Genomic DNA, 18,951 nt, shown 5'->3' on the forward strand with positions numbered 1-18,951 from the left:
GCAGCCCATCAATGACTCTTCATTGATGTTTCTACCTCTCTCTCCCTCTCCCTTCCTCTCTCTGAAATCAAGACGTATTAAAAAAAAAAAAAAGTGTCTTGAGAGGCCCAGCAAAGTGTCACGGCAGTCCTTTCAGCAGGATGGGAACTGCTCAATCCAAACCCTGTCCCAGAGGAATGATCAGGCTTCCCGGACGGAAGAGGAGCCACCCCCAGCACTTGACCACCGACTGGTCCCTTCCTTGTTTAGGTCTCTGTGACTGGTGCTCCCGGTACCGTGTCAGGGTCCCACACTCCTACGGGAGTTGTCTCTGAGTGTTTACATGTTGAGCTAACACTTGTTTCACTGCTTCGAGAGAGAGACGTTTTTAAGCAGCACGGCCAGTAAAGCAGGAATGAACATTTTTATGGCCCTCATCTTCATCAGGTGAGCATCTAACGCATTTTAAACAGACTTAATCCCATCCTGAGCCTGACCAGCATAGCATCCCCCTCCTTAGCACTGGTATCTAGGAAATAATCCAAGAGGAAAGAGCTCTGTGCATGGAGCTCTTTGTCACGGCACTTTCACTACACTGAGTGCTGAAAACTTGGGACCAACCCAGACAAGGGCTCAGTTAGGAGACCTGAGCGTAACACTAGGGAGCGTAACACTAGTGAGCACAGTGCTCACTGCAGCGTAAGGCAGCTGCTGTAACAATCACTGGAAACCAAACCTACAAAGAGCCGTAGGCGGCCAGCTTGCCTCCCTCTGCATTTCTTCCCCTTCTTTCCTGTCTTTTAGTTTCTCCCACGTTGCTAATGAGAACATGGAAAAATGAGTTGATTTATGAGGTCAGTGACCTGGCGATTTCCTCCTGCTTCTATTACTATGCTGGGGAGGGGACAGAATCAAAGCACAAGGAGAGGCAGAGAGGACATTGCATGCGAGCAAAAGCCTCTTGGGCCTGGAGCTGGCCCAGTGCCCTTTTCTCCCCGTAGGCCCTGAATATACTTCGTCACCACCCTTACTGTCCTGGGGGCAACAGTCTGGTTTTGAGCTATGGGCACAGGGAGGCTGGCACACGGCAGGCACCTGACGGATCTTGTGACATGAACAAAACCTTCCTTTCCAACACGAGGCTCCGTGCCTGTGGCTCTCCAAGGAGCACGTGGGAGTGACGGTGGGAGTGACGCACTCTAACAGCAAAAGAGAGCAGTGCTTTCAACTATTTGTTTTACAAAGTGCGGGGTGAAGCTGTAAAAGGATATTTAGTACCAGAAAAAGTAGGCCAAGGGTAAGAAAAACTCTCCATACCCAAGAGAGTTCAGCTGACCAAATTCAGTGCGATCCAGAATAAACAGTCCTCGTGTGGAAATCCAGCAGTTTCAGAGCGCAGTGCAAGGGTAGAAAGGCCTTGATGCTGATCTGCCTAATTATGTAACCCTTTAGGAGAGGAAGAGGTGCCATCGCACATGCACATACGTGGGGCAAAGCAAATGCGAGAAAGAAACAGTTCTCGGGCCTCCAAGGGGACTTTGCTCCTGAAGAGAAACCAGGCTCATGTGCCCTTTCCCATGAAGCTGACCATGCTCAATAGTTTTTTCCATGCTCACCCAGCATCCAAGGCCGAAAACAAGGTTTCCATGATCAAGTCCCTCCAATGAAAATAACTTTCAAACAGTTGTGTGAGGAGCACTGCACCTTTGAAGGGATTCATTTGAAATGAAACAAGCTTAGCTGTATGAACAGGTCAAGACCATTTATACTCATCTAAAATTCAGGTTTTGCCACGCAGTTATAAAATAGTAAGGAAAAGGAATTTAGGATATTACCAAGAGCGGTGGAAGTATTAAGATAACAGATATAAGATGGATGGAGAAGTGTGAGGGGAAAAAGTGACTAATGAAACTTCTAATGAGAATGGAGAATTTGTTATATTGGGTTCCACTTATCACCCACCATGCTCCAGTGTAGACAGATCAGCCCCTATATAAGTCCTTACTCCCAAACACGTTGATCACTTTGTAGAAAAGCATTCAGAGCAATAAGAATGCTCAATAAATGACTGACACAATAAGTTGACCAAGGTACAAGGTACAAGGATATAAGGGACTATTTTCAGAGCAGGGTAAGAGGTGGTTATCAAAGGAGCATTCATTTAAAAACTACCTTATATGGGGGATAAATGGTGATGGAAAAAAAATAAAGGGGAAAAATAAAAACAAACTACCTAAAACAGATCTTGGCTAATACAGAGATAGCCACAGGCAGGTTTGGGATGGAAAGACCATCGAGTAGAGCAAGCAGCAGAGGGAAAGGCCGGAAAGTATGGCAAAAGCCTGATGCAAGTTCAGGTTTGTGGGTAAACAATGCCAAGACAAGGCTGGAAAGTTAACTTAAAGCCAAATTATAGGAGAGCCTTACATGTGCTAAAGATTTTTAACTTCACTCTATACAACATGAGAACCCGGTAAGAAGGTGGTCATCTATAAACCAGGAAGAGTGTTCACTAGAAACCAAGCCTATCGGACTTTGGTTTGGAGCTTCTAGCCTCCAGAACTTTCTCAATGCTGGGAAGTCCAAGATCAAGATGCTGGCAGGTCTGGCTCCTGGTGAGATGACGCATCCAGAGAAAGAACACCGTGTGAACAAGCAGATGGCCTTCTACAAGCCAAGGACAGAGGTCTGGAACAGCTCCTTCTCTCACACCCTCAAAAGAAAGCAATCCTGCCAGCACCTCGATTTCAGATTTCTAGCCTCCAGAGCTGCTTGTAAATAAACTTTCTTACATGAAAGAACACGGATGGCATTTGTCCATGGAACGATGCTGTTATGATCCAAGAATTCTTCCATCAAATGTTTTTTGCCAGAGACTTATTCCCAATGTTTAATTCTCTCCAGTTTCCCTTTTCCCTTCACAATTCTTAGGTCAAAGATCCCCTATTTCTACCAATCTCCCTGCTTCCTTTTATGCTTGTTACCTACCAGAAAATGTGAAAACTCACTGGGATCAAGGAGACACACCTCTTAACTTCCATTCTTTTATAAATCACTGGATTACAGTGCTGTCTAGACTGAAGCCACCTCGATTTCCGATAATCTATAATGAAGACTGTAGAGTAACTTGCCTCAAATAGAAAATGTTTACTTATTAAATGGGTCTTTCAGCATTAAAATCACTTTTATAGATTGGCATCTGAAAAAAAGGTTGCTTTGTGTTATGGATTGAAACTTCTTGAATAAAATGTTTTTAAAAAAATAAACTGGGTTTCATTCAGTAGGCAGAGAGAGGCAGTTAAATCTGGAAACATGATCAAGGATGTGCTCTAGGAAGACTGATCATCTAGAATCAAATCCTTATACAGGTACACCTTATTTTATTGCATTTCACAGATACTGCATTTTTACAAATTGAAGGTAAGCAAAAAGGTTACGACTTGCTTCAGTGCAGTGGTACTGAGCCCGCAATCTGAGGCATGCCTGTATTTGAAGCCTAAACCAATGGCTCTCAACGGGACTGCACAGAAGCACCTGTAGTACCCTCAAAAATACAGCTGCTAGGTCCACCAGCCAGATTGAAGCTGTCTGGGATGAGGTTCAGGCACCATCCTGCTTTTAAAAGCACCTCAGATGATTCAAATAGGCAACTAGGGTTGAAAGGAATTGTTAAAAAATATGTATATATATATATCTCAAAATCCTGAAGAAACTACATGCAACAAGCTAAACTGAACCAGTAAAATTAAAACTAAAAGCACAGCATTAAACCATTCTCACCACAGCCCAGCCAGCGTGGCTCAGATAAGAAAGCGTTGACTATTACCCAGGAGACTGAGGTTCGATTCCTGGTCAGGGTACATGCCTGGGTTTCGGGCTCGATCTCCAGTAGGGGGCATGCAGGAGACAGTGAGCAATGTTTCTCTCTCTCTCCCTCTCAAATCAATACAGACATATTTAAAAATAAACCATTCCCGCCACAAAAGAAAACAAATATTGAATATATACAATTTATTTAATAAATTAATGTCATTCAAAATACAGTGCCAGAACATTATGCAGTTGAACATGCTAGTAATGTTGGTCGTGAAGCACCTGTGCTCATGTTAGATGGGCGGCGCCCGCTACTGCTAGTGGTTCCTGGATGAATGCCAGAGCAGCACTCGTTACCTGCTTGTCCGCACAGCCAGTGCAGAGAATTCCTGAACAGTTCACCTTTCTAATCCTACCCACACACACAACAGGTTAAAAAAAACACACCCTGACGGCTAATGGGCATCTACACACAGTCACTCTACAGTAATGCTTGTTATTAAATTAAGATGTAATGACCTGGTTGACCCACTCTAAATCTTTAAGATGGAGAAATACAACAGCAGCAGGTGGTTATATGCATGAGCCAATGTTAACATAATACAGAAAGTGGAGGCATTTACGATGAACACTCCACCTAGACCCGCACAATGAGGGGCGAGCAATCTTTATTGCAAGCCCAGCAACTTAAGTCCACACCTGGTAAATGACCAGCTGATTGGAAGACCTGTATTCTAGAGACAAGTATAAGTTAGTGAAGAAAGAATACATGCACCTATAGTATAGTTAGACTGGTCCTGCAGTCACAGCTCTCCCTGTGCAATACCATGAAATGGAAGATCTTCCTCAACTATAATACAGGGTTTAGGTATTTCTATTCCAACAAGGATGTTAGTGTTAAGTGCAGCTGAACTAATTACACTGAAAAACTGTATTCCAGGACATCAGAACAGAAGCACAGAAATGAGATACACATACTAAAATAACCTCAGCACAATCTGTGATATACCACACTAGGAACAGGAAACTAGTTTAATAAGTGAACTTTTTGAACTGTACATACACAGGGCTAACAATGTTAGATAATCCAGATTCTATGCTCTCATGATACACATAAAAGTTTCTCAATTATTGGATAATCTATTTCATATTATGGAAGCATATCTTTCTGCAAGACTCACTGATATATATTATACTGATGCAAATATTAAGTAGGGCATAAAAATAAAATTTATCAAAGATAGATTTTTATGTACTCATATTTAGTCCTTTCATAGCCTCTTGTTTAGCAAAGAAAATGACAAAGCACATAAATCAGACGTGCACCTCCCGAACTCCCAACTATACAGGTGGTAGTGCAACCATTTCTCCATCCAGTTCAAACTCCTCTGTCCCATCCGGTGAAAAAAGGTAAGTTGGTGGTTTCCACGGAGATTCCTCAAGGCAGGATGGATAAAGTTTCCCAACAGTGCATCGAAAGTCTCTCCCTAAGTCCCACAGGACACGTTCAGATATATGCTGCCGCAGAGACCACCGGTCGAGTTCCAGATCATACTGGTAAGTGACATATTTAGCTCTTTCATTTAAGTGAGTTTCTCGCATAAACACACACAGAGAATTTGAGATCACAACAGCTCGAACACAGGGGTCTGAGTACCTCTTAGCAGGGATGTTGGCTGCCATTTTCCACTCATTTTTATTCACATCATAAATTTCCACAGTTACTGAAGACCCATCTACAGTGCCGGAGGGGAGTCTTATGCCAGAATTGGTAGCAATGTGTAACCCTCCGATATAGAAAATTTTATCACCAAAAGCTGCAGCTGAAGCAAAAGACCTGCTAGTCTGTCTCATGGCCATTTCTACCCACGAGTCAGACCTTGGAAAGTAACAGTACATGAGGTTCAGCGTCATAACATAAATGCAGTCATGAACCACAACCGCTGCACTCCACTGCCAAGCACAAGGCAAAGGGCTCACCATTGTCCACTCATCCTTCTCAGTGTCGTATCTTTCTACGGTCCTCCGATTAAGTTCCCCACCTACACTATCTCCTCCAATTGCATAGATATAGCCTTCACAGCAAACCAAGGATGGCTTTACACGGACAAAAAGCATCGGGGTCTTTGGAAACCAGGTATTTTGCTGTGCATCAAACCAATAAAAGCAATTCACAGTTCTGAAGGCAGTCTGAAGTTTGCTTGTCTTACTGTGATTTGTTTTTGTGTTTTTCAAAGGAATTTGACCACCTGCTATATAGATGTCGTTATCGGGAGTTACAACGGTCCCAACTTTATGCAAATCAGCTGGTGGGCTGCATAGCTTGTAAACTTTTTCTGCTTGGGGACTGTAACAGACAGAAGAGTAAAGACTACAAGAATTTTCTGAAGATGCTTCAATGAAAATCATCATCTCCTCTTTAGTCATCCCAAGTCTTGGTTTGAAAAACTTGGGCATGGATTTATACAGACCTTGAACCACTACAGACTTATCATTGGGTGGCAGACCTTGAAACCAAGCTCTCTGTGTTACTTCTGAAAGGGCATCAATTCTGATTTGGCTAAGAACTGAAGACAAATACTGGGACCGTGACTCTGTGTTGTACTCGAGCCACAGCATAGCAGCTTCTCGAACTGTCTCCTCCTTTTCTACATTTAAATTGTCACTACTGAGAATGTCTATCAGTAGGTCATGTGACAGCTGCATGAACGCTTCCTGGTGACACACAGCAGTGAACTTGTGCTCCACCATTCTTTTAGCACTTTGTTTCAATTCCTCACAGCTGAACAGATCAGCAAAGCTCAACAATCGCACACAATTCTCTGCATTGATTTTTTTAATTAAATATTCCCGACAACGTTGTAACACATCTTCTACCTAAAAGGAAAAAAAAAAAGTTGATAATGGAATAGACAAATTTTATTTTTGTGTAGACACCAATATATAAATCAGATAACCGTAATGTAGTTTTTATTTTAAATATATATTTTGGGCTAAGAGATGTTTTCTGTAATAATAAAACTATAATTATAGCTTTGCATTTTTTCTACCTGTCCAGTGGCCTACTTAACTGCCCTGCCCTATTTAGGAGCCAGTAGTATAATATTAAATAGGCTCTTAAAAAACTAAAGGCAGGGAAATTCATGTATAAGTTATAGACTTTTCTAGGCTTTTGAAAATGTGCAATTGAGAGAACCAAATGAAAACAATGTAAATAAATCAATACAGAAAATGATTATTATTAAGCAGCTGAAATCTAGTTTTATCAACATCGACAAGATAGTCAAATTAAACCAGAAAATCATGCACAATGACTAAGAATATATGCCTTTTTTATCTAGAGAGCTATGATAACCAAAGGAGTAATAAATATATTTCTGTGTAGTTATAAATTATGTACATTTAGATGACTGCTCTAAGTTTTCTAGATTTTTTTTTTCTTGAGAAGGAAAAGTGATCTCAGATGAATCAGAAGTGCTACCTACTATACTTATTCAACATCACAGTGGTTACAAAGAAAAAAAAAAATTACAGTGGTTACCTAGAAGCAATTTATAAAGAGAAGTTGGGTTGCCTGGATTCAAAACTTAGGTTGGCCTATCAGTACCTGTACCCAATTAGACAAGTAGCTACTTCTCTAAGCCTCAATTGTATAAAATGAGGAAATTTTAACAAATGATTGTAACAATTAGATGAGAAGCTACATAGAGCATAGTATAGTACCTGGCATATAAAAACATTATTATTTGATGTGGTTAATAGTGAAAGTCATAAAATGACCTATCCTGGGCTTGCCAGGGTAACCCAATCCAAGAGGGAGTGTCCTAGTTTGCATTTGGGCAACCACATGCACATGGTTTCATTAATATGACAGAAACGATGGTAAGGACAGTGTCACTAATTACAGTAACACAGTGCTCTGGAATTCAAATTTCTTAAAATTCCTCAACTTATTAGCAATTCTAAAAAACATCTGCCTTTAGTCCCAGCTTTAAAAAAGTTAATGAAATTTACAAGTTGTAAAAAGAAGCACTTCACCATTTCAAGTTTGGATTTAGGATGTGAATGCCTTTGACTCTAAAAAATACCAGGAAGCAGCCTACCATCGCCTCAGTCCCCAGTTATAGGTACAATAGGTATCTACTCTATGTACAGTATTTTAAATACTTCTCCTTAAGGGCTGGCTCATGTGGCCACATGGCTATCTACATATTTAAGTTTGATAATTTCCATAAGAATCTTAAAGTTTTCTATGAAAAGTAATACCATCAAAAATTAGTACATCTAAGCTTTAGCAAAAAAAAAAAAAAAAATTGAAGCACTTAAATTTAATAAACAGTTAAAAATGACTTTACTTGAAATCTAAACACTCAGGTAAATTAGGCAGAAGTATAAAATTTTCACTTTTTTAATTAAGTTCCCATCATATAACTAAAGTTTACTGGCTGATCAAATCCTACTGTTTTTCCTTTACACATTCACATTTTAAAAAGAAAAAAACTTTTTCCTTCTAAAATCAGCAACAAGAAAATTATAGAGATATATTACTGAGGAAACAATATTTCTTGAAAAAATAAACCACAAAGCCCTGTCTGGGTAGCTCAGTCGGTGAGAACATCGTCCTGATATGCCAAGGCTGCAGGCTCCATCACTGATTAGGGCACGTACAAGAAGCAACCATGATGCATAAATAAGTGGAACAACAAATCGATGTCTCTCTCTCTCTGCCTTCCCCCCGCTCTCTAAAATCAAGAAATAAAAAATTAAAAAAAAAACAAAAAACAGTTGATGTACACAACAGATAAAAACTGCTCACCTGCAGGAAGCAAGCTGTTTCATAAAGCTGTTCTACAGTGCTGTCACTTATTGCCAAGTTACCCGTGTATGCGTAAGTAATTATTATCTGTAAGGTGGCTGCATCCACATTCCTCAGGTGTACGTGTGTCTGTTTGCTTTCACTTAGTCCACTCATGAACATGGCCCTACAACAGAGAGAAAAAACAAACCTTTGGGTTTAGTGTAAAACAAATGCACAGCTAAAAAGAGAAGCTAGACAATATAGGATGCTTATTTAGGACATTTGCTTATGGACTTGTTGGGAAAACTTTTGAGGGAGGCAAGAGAAAAGTATAATCCAGTGCCAAAGATGTATCAAACTATTCTATGTCATTCTGAGTCACATCAGTATTCATTTATAGGCAAACCTCATTTTATTGCACTTTACAGACATTGTGTTCTTTACAAACTGAAGGAAAGACCCTCCACCAGCAAAAAGATTATAATTCGCTGAAGGCTCAGATAACGGTTAGCATTTTTTAGCAAGAGTATTTTTAAATGAAGTTATGTACATTTTTTTTTAGACATAATGCTATCGCATACTACTAGACTACAGTATGAACATAACTTTTATATGCACTGGGAAACCAAAAAATCATGTGACTCGCTTTATTATAATATTCACTTTACTGTGGTGGTCTGGAACTGAATCCACAATATCTCCGAGGTCTGTCATGGAATACCACTGGACAATAAAAGGGAACTAAGTATTGATACGTATCGTAACACAGATGACCCTCAAAAACATTATGATCGGTGAAAGAAGCCAGATACAAAAGGCCACATAGTGTATGATTTCATTTATATGAAATGTCCAAATATACAGAGGGACAAAGAGGAGACTAGTAAACAAAACATTATGACATTATTTTTAAATTTAAATAATGCTTTAAAATTCCTATTAAAATAAATTACCATTCTGCATTTGAAATGACAAACTAATCAAGATTACAGTACTTACCTAAAATAAGAGCTACATGTTGCAAGAACCATCTTATGACAAGGGAACTCAGTGCCCTCAACAATTAACACTATGTCAGTAAACAACTGCTGTTCATAAAACAGTTTTAACTGTTCCAACAAGGACACAGCATATTCAGTATTGATCTGCCTCTCGTCTTGAGTGGACATGACTGTATTCCATTAATATCTCCCGGAGCAGATTAGAAAAGTCAGTCTTACTGATGGAAGGTCAAGTGAATGTTTCAGAAATAAAGAAAGGAGAAACTCCGCTTGCTGTTATCTGCAGCATTCAGGACCAAGACTGACACTTTCACTAATGAATAGTTTCTTGTTATAGACTTGAAGTCACTCCTAGGTCATCCTGTGTTAATTAGGTTCTTCACTGAGTTTTTCAACACAGTCTGCAGACATCTTGCGCAAATTTGCAATGGTTGTACAGGCTATGAGCGAAAGACAGTAACACACGAGGTAGATTTCGTGGCAACATCCTATATTCTGTGAATCTTCTGGACTAACTAAAAAGAAAAAAAGTTCAGTTAGAGTATCTAGGCCAGTACATTTTAGAATACAATTTTTAAGTGACAGACTTAAATACAAATTATATTCATTTGAAGTTCAACTTTAAATATTACCATAAAAATAAAACATGAGAAAAGAAACATTTTTTAAAAGTGTATTACATTTAAATAAAAACCAGACAAAAGAGAATTAACATTTGTAATTTTACCTTCTATACAAAATACAAACATTCTAGAAAACGAGGTATTTAATAAGTAGACATTTTTAAAGTTGTTTAAAAATAAAGAATTTGAATCATAAAGCCAGATCTCCTAGTTATTTGTGTAGTGGCAATACATGACCTTGACTTAAGAGAAAAAATACCCTTTTTCTTTAAGAGACTCTCATTTTGTGGATATATTTTTAAATGCATTCGCAAAAGCCTTATATTTAATTTACATTATTAAACTACACAATACATAGACTCAATTTATTTGCAAAATATAAACTATGAATTTTGAAGTTTTATTTTTTAAATAAATTTTAGCATTTTATTTTATTATTTTTAATCTTCACCTAAGGGTCTCTTTTTCTCATTGCTTTTTTCAGAGGAGGGTGGGGGGGAAACACTGATGTGACTGAGACACATCGATTGGTTGCCTCCCACAGTTGCCCTAACAGGGGCCAGGGATCAAGCCTACAACTGAGGTACGTGCCCTGGGCCGGAATCGAACCTGGAACCCTTCAGTCCATGGGCTGATGCTCTAACCACTGAGCCAAAGTGGCTAGAGCTAAACACTGTATTTTTTTAAATCTGCAGTTCAATTCTACAAGGGAAGTACATGTAATATTAATGTTTGTACACTGTTTCCTTCCTAGAAATCTTTTTAAAATTAATCAGTTTTATTCCTTCCTTTAAATTTTTATAAGAACATACAATTTTACTAGGGGAAAAAACCAAAAACACAAAATAAGATAAAACAGACATGTTTTCTTATATGGAAGACTCCATATTATATAAATACGAATGTCCTCCAAATTAACGTGTAAATTTAATACAAATTCAATCCAAATCCTATTTCAGAGGATTCATCTGGAAGAATGCACAAAAATCACCAAGATATTTTGGAAGAAAGGAGGGCAATTTTGTCAAATTAGGAAGAGTGGCTTATTTCAACAATAATGTTGGAATCACTGGCTATCCACTAGAGGGAGGGAACAAAAACCTACATTTTAGTCATACTGCATACCACTCATCAAAAGAAACTCCAGCTGAATTAAAGTTTAACTGTATTTGTAAATCAGTATTTACAACATAGGGCAAGGAAATTACAAAAAAGGAAAAGAAGAGGGGAACCCCATACAGAAAGCTAGTAATAGTTAACAGCTACTCTTTTCTAATTAGGTGACTCAGTTCCCACAATCAGAAAGTCAAGTGGTTGGCACAAAACTGATAAATATGAGCATCACTGGATCCACTAAGACTCACAAAATATCATTCATATGTCAAAGAGATCACACTGAACTTCCTGCTCAACTATACTATTACAGAAACTGCTAACTTGATATAAACTGTCACATTTCCGGCCAAGTTAACTGTGGAAGTAACTAAAACAGAAGCAAAGGCAGAGTGTGACTTTGGGTCAGTTAAGGTAATGACTTGGCTCTTCCAGATCTGAAAGTTACACTGTAAACCTAAGTTCTACTATTTACTATAACCTCTAAGGCTAATGATGCCTGGACTCACTGGCTATTTTCATATATTAATAATGCAGCAAAGCTTAGTGAGGATGTGGGAAAATGGCATTTTTTTTCCTTTTAAAATACGTATTGATTTCAGAGAGAGGAAGGGGGAGGGGGGAGGGAGGGGGGAGGGGGGAGGGAGGGAAAGAGGGAAAGAGAGAAACATCAGTGATGAGAGTCACTGACTGGCTGCCTCCTGCATGCCCCCTACTGGAAATCAAGCCAGAAACCCAGGCATGTGCCCTGACCCGGAATCGAACCTTGATCTCCTGGATCATAGGTTGACGCTCAACCACGCCAGATGGGCAAAAACAAGCATTCTTATACAGGACTGTAAGTTCATACATACCTACACATCCTTATTCAAAACTCTTGGAGCTAGATATGTTCAGATTTTATAGAGGTGATATGGTGCATATATCATGTATTACAAGGCTCTCTCAAAGAGTCTGGGGCAGAATCCCATAATCAAACATATTACTATCCTTACAGCAGAAAATATGAACAGCGTGAAAACTACTACTATATATAGCCTAAATGCTATTTCACGTCAGGTTCTGCAGGCAAAGTTTTATTAAAAACTTGATTTTACGAGCTTTTTGAACTTCAGAATTGCAAATGCAGTATTACATAGGTATAATATTTGGCATTGTAAATACTTAATAACTCAATCAATTCTATCTCTAAAAATTTATCTTACAGAAATGCCTGTGTAAATAAACTGAAAGCCCTAGCCCCAGCTGCAGGGCCCCAAATCATCCCCATCCATATGTAAACCAGGTGACAGGAACCGATAGCCAGGGCCAGGATGGATTCGGATCACACTGCTAGCCCCCAGAATTCCTTGCAGGCCAGCTGTACAGGCAATTTCTTTAACCTCCTGCTATGACCTGATTTTTTTGAAGCGAGTCTTTTGAGCCCCATTTAATTTGTTATGTCTGGATTTTACTAGATTTGATCTTTTAAATCACATATGAAACTATATTAAAACAAATGAAGCCTGCTTTTAGAATATCACAGTTAGACAACTTTATGTAATCCTCACTATCACTGATTTATATGCCCCTATTTCCCACCCCTTCTTCTGTTATTTAGGGTAAAATTCTTCCTGATAAGGTAATTTTTATTCAGGATATCTTAGTATTAAAATAGGCAGAAAAAAGTAAGCCATTTAGATACCACACTTAAGTAAATTAAGCTTATTTACTTAATAGCCAAACTCAACAGCCAAAGGAAATGGGCAAATGAGTCAAGCAAGTGGGGTATAAGAAACATTTTTCTTGAAACCTAGCTGTCTTGATCTTTCATTTCCAAACTTTTGATAGAGATAAGAAAGTTTATTCTTTATCGTATGGCAAAGTATATGAGCAAAGGATGTAGTTGGCACCTGCTCCCACTGCTAACTAGTTCACACTGCAGAGCAAGGAAAAACTTATTGAAGACCTATTGAATTTACTAACATACACAATGATCACCTAATTTTAAAAAACCACAGACTTTCAAAAGGTGTACTATTCTCTCTTCTCATCACAAAGACAAAATATTTTAGGCTTTTTAAGCCATAAAGTATGTGTCCCAAACACTTAACTCTGTTGTTGTAGCCTGCAAGCAGCAAAAGACAATATGTGAACAAATGGACATGACTGTTTCAATAAAACTTTATTTACAGGCTGCAGGCCACATGTACCAATCTCTGGTGTCAAACTGGTTCTTGATCAAATATTAAAAATCAGTGAGAACCAGTTATCTGGCTTCTATTTTGTCCACTGCTTAAGTTTGTTCCTGTTTAAACTGTTCCCCACCCCCAATGGTGTGACACATGCCCATACATACTATATTAAAATGAATACATCCTTGTATTTGTATTTTTGTTTTCAGCACTGCCAAGGTGCTATGGGAAATTAAAGTAACAAAAATTTTAAAAAATAAAATTATTTAAAGGCAAAAAAAAGTTTTTCTTGGAAGAATGTTTTCCCTTCAGATCACAAAAATGAGGAAAAAGCATAAAACTTAAATGCTTGAAAGTGGAATTAAATGTAATTCTTTATCTAATCTGTATATACTCACTTTTCTTTTCAACCGAAATATTTTAACATCTCATACCTAATCACACAACTGCTTTCTCACCTACTGCAGATTCAGTGGAATATGGAATACTTTCTTTTATCTAGTATAACCTGCTTACACGAGGTTAAACCTTTATTACATGTTTTTAAAAAGGGAAATCCCTCTCCAAGATAATCTGTTGAAAAAACTCACAATCAGAAAAGAAAAACTATTAGTCTGAAACACTTAAATTACTTTTCATTTTTAAGAACTACAATACCTACATACATTTGAAAAAGAGAAGATGTACACAAGGCAATGCTTGTATAAAGACATTTAGTGGATACATGGATTCATCAGATGAACAGAGGGGCAGAGGCTGAGATACATGCTACAATTCCTGGTACCAAGTACTTCAAGATTAATAGGAAAGTTCTATATTTTAGAGCAGGTCATTAGAACATATTTCATACTGAAAAATGCCAACTAGAGTAAGAATAAGAAATAGGAGTCATACAAACATGGTATAATGAAATTCAGACTCTAATAAAGAACAATGTACTTCAACATAAAATTTAGGTTCTAATACATTTTGTCTAGACTATCCAAGCCTCCAAGGTTCTAATGAGTAAATTCCACCACACAAAATAATTTCAAAACATTCTTTTATTAAGTAATCATTAGGATTAAATCAGTCAGCAATCCATAGTAACATATATAATTCTACTTAAAAATCTTAAACACCTCTTATGGAAAATTATTGCAACTGGTTTTCCTCCCCTAAATAATCAATGAAACTGATCAGCAGTTAACTGAGCTATGTGTGTCAAAAGAAGGAAGGAAAAAAAGATGAAGAGAAGGGTACAAAACAAGGATTGCACAGAAATTACACAGCAGGGATAAAACAGTGATAGAGAGGAAGGGCAACGGGCAACGGGTCACCACCTGTATGAAGCACCTTAAAGTTGTGTATTACTAACCTAAGCGGTGCTGCATCTTCCAGGGCTACCAATGTCAACAAAGAGGACTGAAAACCTCTGTTGGAGAGGATCCAAGGCTTTCTGAATGTTAAATATTGCCAAAAAATTAAGAGCACCAACTGTGGAGCCAAATTACTTGGGTTGAAAGCCCAATTGGCAACTTACTGGTTGTGTGACCTTTTTTAAGTTATTTACTTTCTGTGCTGTAAAATGGGGGATAAAAATAAACTCTTCTCAATGGGTTACAGATTAAATGAATTTTATAAAGAGGTTGGAAGAGTGCCTGACACACGACACTACTATATAAATATGTGCAATTATTTTTATTGATGCACTACTGGTGAAGCCTTTTGTAACACTTTCCTAACTCCTGAATCTCCACACCAGCACCACACCTAGGGGTCCCAATTACAAGGTCTCAGCACTTAAACACTGAATGGTATTTTAGGTAAGAGAAATTCGTTCAAAGTTTTTAAGGAGTATTTTGATGGTAAAATCATGAAACAAACTAATTCAACAAAAACTAATCCTGAGAAGACTGATGCCAGTGCAGAAAAAGGAAATGAGGGCCAAGAAGGCACCCATCATAAAACAAGCCTTTCTTCACTTCAACGAGGAGCCAGGCCGCTCCTTAGCAAGAACCAAAGACTGGTGCCAGAAACAGTTTGCTTTCAAGTTATCAAAACAACCCTGACAGTGAAGAATGTTCGGAAGACTTGGTCTTTAGACTATCAACCACTCCACAGTTTTTGGAACTGTGACAAACACCAATTAAAACACAATCATCTTGCCTTTTGAAGAATTTATCAACTTTGATCAATTTCAGTATAGTGACCCCCTACTCAAATCAAATTCAGAGCTTAGGCCTATTCCCACGTTCCTCCTTTCCCACCACACTGAAAAAGACTACATGGCTCCATCAAGAAAATTATGCTCAGTACCCTAAGTAAAGTCAGGTCACAAATTTAGTAATTTACCCCACTTTTAAAAAATTAAAAAGAACATAAAGGAGACACCATCTGTGATAGAATAATTATGGGTGTGGTATGTCCTTTTATTTTGGATATCACTTTTTTTCTCTGCACAATGACTAAGGAAAGCTTTAGCTAAACTTCCCTAAGTGAAATTGACCCTAACTTTTTCACTGGAATTTCATTTTCCACCAAGTCAATGATTTTTTCAATCATAATAGGAGAAGAAAATATTTCCCAGATAGTCAAACATGCTCATGTGGTCATTAAGGGCATAGTCACTTAACAATGATTATAACTACTGACATTTCTCGGTTTCTTTAAATAATAAAAGGTAAACTGAGGAATACTTAAGAGAGTTTTGCTTACCATGGAAGCTACTACATGCCACCACTTGTCAGAGGTATGGGAGTGAAGCAGAAAAAGGGAAAGATATTTTAAAGCACCTCTCATCAAATGATAATATTTTCTCCAAATCTCCTACAATAATTCTTCCTCTCACACGGAGGAATCCTAGGTACTGCAAATTTCTGGCAAGGGAACCAGGAGCAATCTTCATATACTTAAAAAGTTACTTGAAATCAACCTATAATTTCTAATATTCTGAGTTATTCAATTAGTTGCTCTATTCAAACGCCACAAAACTGAAAACGGTAAGATTGAGATATAATGAAGGACTCTGACATTTCCATTCATACACTTTATGACAGCAGGATTAATCCCTTCTCCCTGGTCTTAGGAATGTGGGCAAGGAGAAAAGCAACTCTTCCAAATGTGTGAAACCTTTGGGAAAACCAAGGTATCTTTTGGCTTTTAAAGTTGTATTCTAGTTTCCAGGAACTGACCATCCATCCACCTTAAACATATTCGATGCTCAGTGTTTCGATCGTATGACATCTCATTTCCATTAACCAGGAGAAAGAAAGTCTACGGAGTGTGAACTCAGAGACTATGTCACCTCTATTCCCACTCATCTCCTTACAGGCCCTAGAAATAACTAAAGTTAACACTTTATGGTAATGCTTCTTATGAAAGCAAAAAGGGCAGAAGAGTTACAGCGCGGAAAACTCGACAAAGCTGTGCGGAGAAAACAGCACCGTGCGGCAGAGAGGGGACTGGCAGCGAGCCCGCTGCCCCGCCAGAGTCCCGCGCGGTTCCGGCCGGCGACCACCTCCGGAGGGTCCCGGGGCCCCGCGGAACAGGCTTCAGGAAGCACCAGACCAACGCAGGGCCCAAGCCAAGGCGTCAGCTTCCCGTTAGCAGCCGGACGGAAAGGGCGACGCTCCACATCAGCGAGACTGGGGAACAACGGGCCGGTTTTACTTTTCAATTTACTTCAGGTCAGAGAGAAAGTCCTTCTGAAACAACGTCTGGGCAAGCCCTTACCAAAGGTAAACTACGATAAGTCACTCGCAATGACAAGAGACTTGTAGTCACAGTACTCAAATTCAGGCAAAAAGAAAGAAAGACAAAAATCACAACTCAGAGGAAAGCCACCCTGTTAATTAGACGAAAAGCAACCCGGTCGGAGCACGCTGCGGACACGGTTTGCGCCGGATGCCCGAAGACTCCCTGGGCGAGCAGACAGAGTCACACACAAGCAGCACGTGCCGGCCCAGCGCCCCCCGTTTTTATGTCTAGGTGACGCGGGAGAGCGCTATTTCACACACACAGACCCCCTTACAGCTAGTTTTACATTTTGGATTCTTCTGTTTTCACTTGCACGGCCCATCGTGATAGCGGACAATTCTAGAGATTTGTAGCCCATGGGGTGATATACTGTCCCCTGAAGGTAGCTATAAAAAGGGATCTGGGATTGCTACAGTAGTAAAAAAAAAAAAGGGGGGGGGAGGCATGAACTCGAAATAACTACCCATCAAACTAAAGGATATTCCTCTACTCCACGGTTTCTCAATTAAGAGGGAGAGGGCGGTGGTCGAGTTCAAGCAAGTTACCGATTTCGGTCGAAAGTAAACACGTACACAATTTTCCGTTTCAAAGGGCAGCTTCTGCTTTCTTCCCCAAAAATCATTAGTGCTCACAATGGGACCTCTGTTCACCTAGACATCTTTCGGTTACTCCTTCAGATGGGCCGAGAAAGAGAAACCGCCAGGAGCCCCGGCCTCCTCCGGCCCACCATCTCGCCAACACGTCGCGAGTCGCTCGGGGAAACGGCTTTATTTTGCCAAAGGCTGGCGGGCGGGCGGGCGCCGGGGCCCGGGCCGGGGCCGGAAACGCCCCCGCCGGGCGCCGCGCGGCAGAGGGGCCGCCGCAGGGTGCGGAGGGCGGCGCCGGCCCCTCGCCCCTCCCCCGCCCGCGGCGGAAACGTCTCCGGTTTGAAAGATGCCGCCGCCGCCCCCCGCCCGCGCGCCCGCCAGGCCACAAAGGGCCGGGCCCCCGCCCGCCGCAGCCCTCCTCCCCCAAGTCCTCCAGAGGTCGCGGCGGGCTGCCCCGGCCCGTCCCCTCTCCCTACTCACCCGCGCCCCTCGGTCCCGACGGTTGGGAGCCTGCGTGGCCGGCGGCCCGAAAACACTGGGCCCCTCGGGCGGGGCGGGGGCGTGGCCCTCCCGCCGCGGCCCAGGCCGGGGTCTCGCCTGAGCCTCCGGCCGAGCGAGGCTGCGGCCGCCGCCTCTTCCTTCCGGTCTCCTCACGCGCCCTCCCTCGGTCGGCCCGTCCTGCGCGGAAGCCCGCGTCCTCTAGGCGCCGCCGCACGCTCCTCACCCGACCACCGCGACTCCTCCCCCGGGAGCCGCACCGCCCGCGCCGCCGCGTCAGCCGGGGCCGCCAGACGCCCGCTCGCCGCTGCCGCCCCGCCCCTGCGGCGCGCTCTGCCCCCTCGGCGGGCCCCCGTCGCCGCCCGGGGACCAGCGGGCAGCGGGCAGCGGGCAGGCCCTCGGCAGCCTGGCCTCAGCGCTCGCGCGCCCGGCGCACCAGCGGCAGTTTTGCAGTTTCCCGGGTTCTCGCGCCCCCCACCCCCGCCCTCGCCGCGGCCCCAGCTCCCCTCCCTCCTGCCTCCTCCCTCCTCCCTCCTCCCGCGGGGGATCCTACCGGAAAGCCAAAACAATCGGGTCCGCGCAGGCGCGAGGAAGGAAGCGGAAATAGCAGGAAGGGCGGGGGCGGCG

General features: G+C 41.1%; 1 protein-coding gene across 2 annotated transcripts; it reads right to left on the bottom strand.

The window, feature by feature from the left end:
• Window positions 1-3,968: 3,968 nt before the first annotated feature.
• On the bottom strand, window positions 3,969-18,391 carry KBTBD2 (kelch repeat and BTB domain containing 2). Of its 2 annotated transcripts, XM_087821248.1 has the most exons (4): window positions 18,307-18,391; window positions 9,590-10,106; window positions 8,609-8,774; window positions 3,969-6,669 (listed from the first exon to the last, which is right to left on the bottom strand). In XM_087821248.1, exons 2-4 carry the CDS (start codon window positions 9,757-9,759, stop codon window positions 5,134-5,136), a joined length of 1,872 nt encoding a protein of 623 aa, XP_087677374.1. In that variant the 5' UTR covers window positions 9,760-10,106; window positions 18,307-18,391; the 3' UTR covers window positions 3,969-5,133. The 2 variants fall into 2 exon arrangements, with proteins under 2 accessions (XP_087677374.1, XP_016077789.1); XM_016222303.2 differs by lacking the exon at window positions 18,307-18,391 and having other exon boundaries at window positions 9,590-11,945.
• Window positions 18,392-18,951: the final 560 nt, after the last annotated feature.

The sequence above is a fragment of the Miniopterus natalensis genome, chromosome 10, assembly GCF_054644295.1.
Source record: "Miniopterus natalensis isolate mMinNat1 chromosome 10, mMinNat1.hap1, whole genome shotgun sequence".
Lineage (NCBI taxonomy): Eukaryota > Metazoa > Chordata > Mammalia > Chiroptera > Miniopteridae > Miniopterus > Miniopterus natalensis.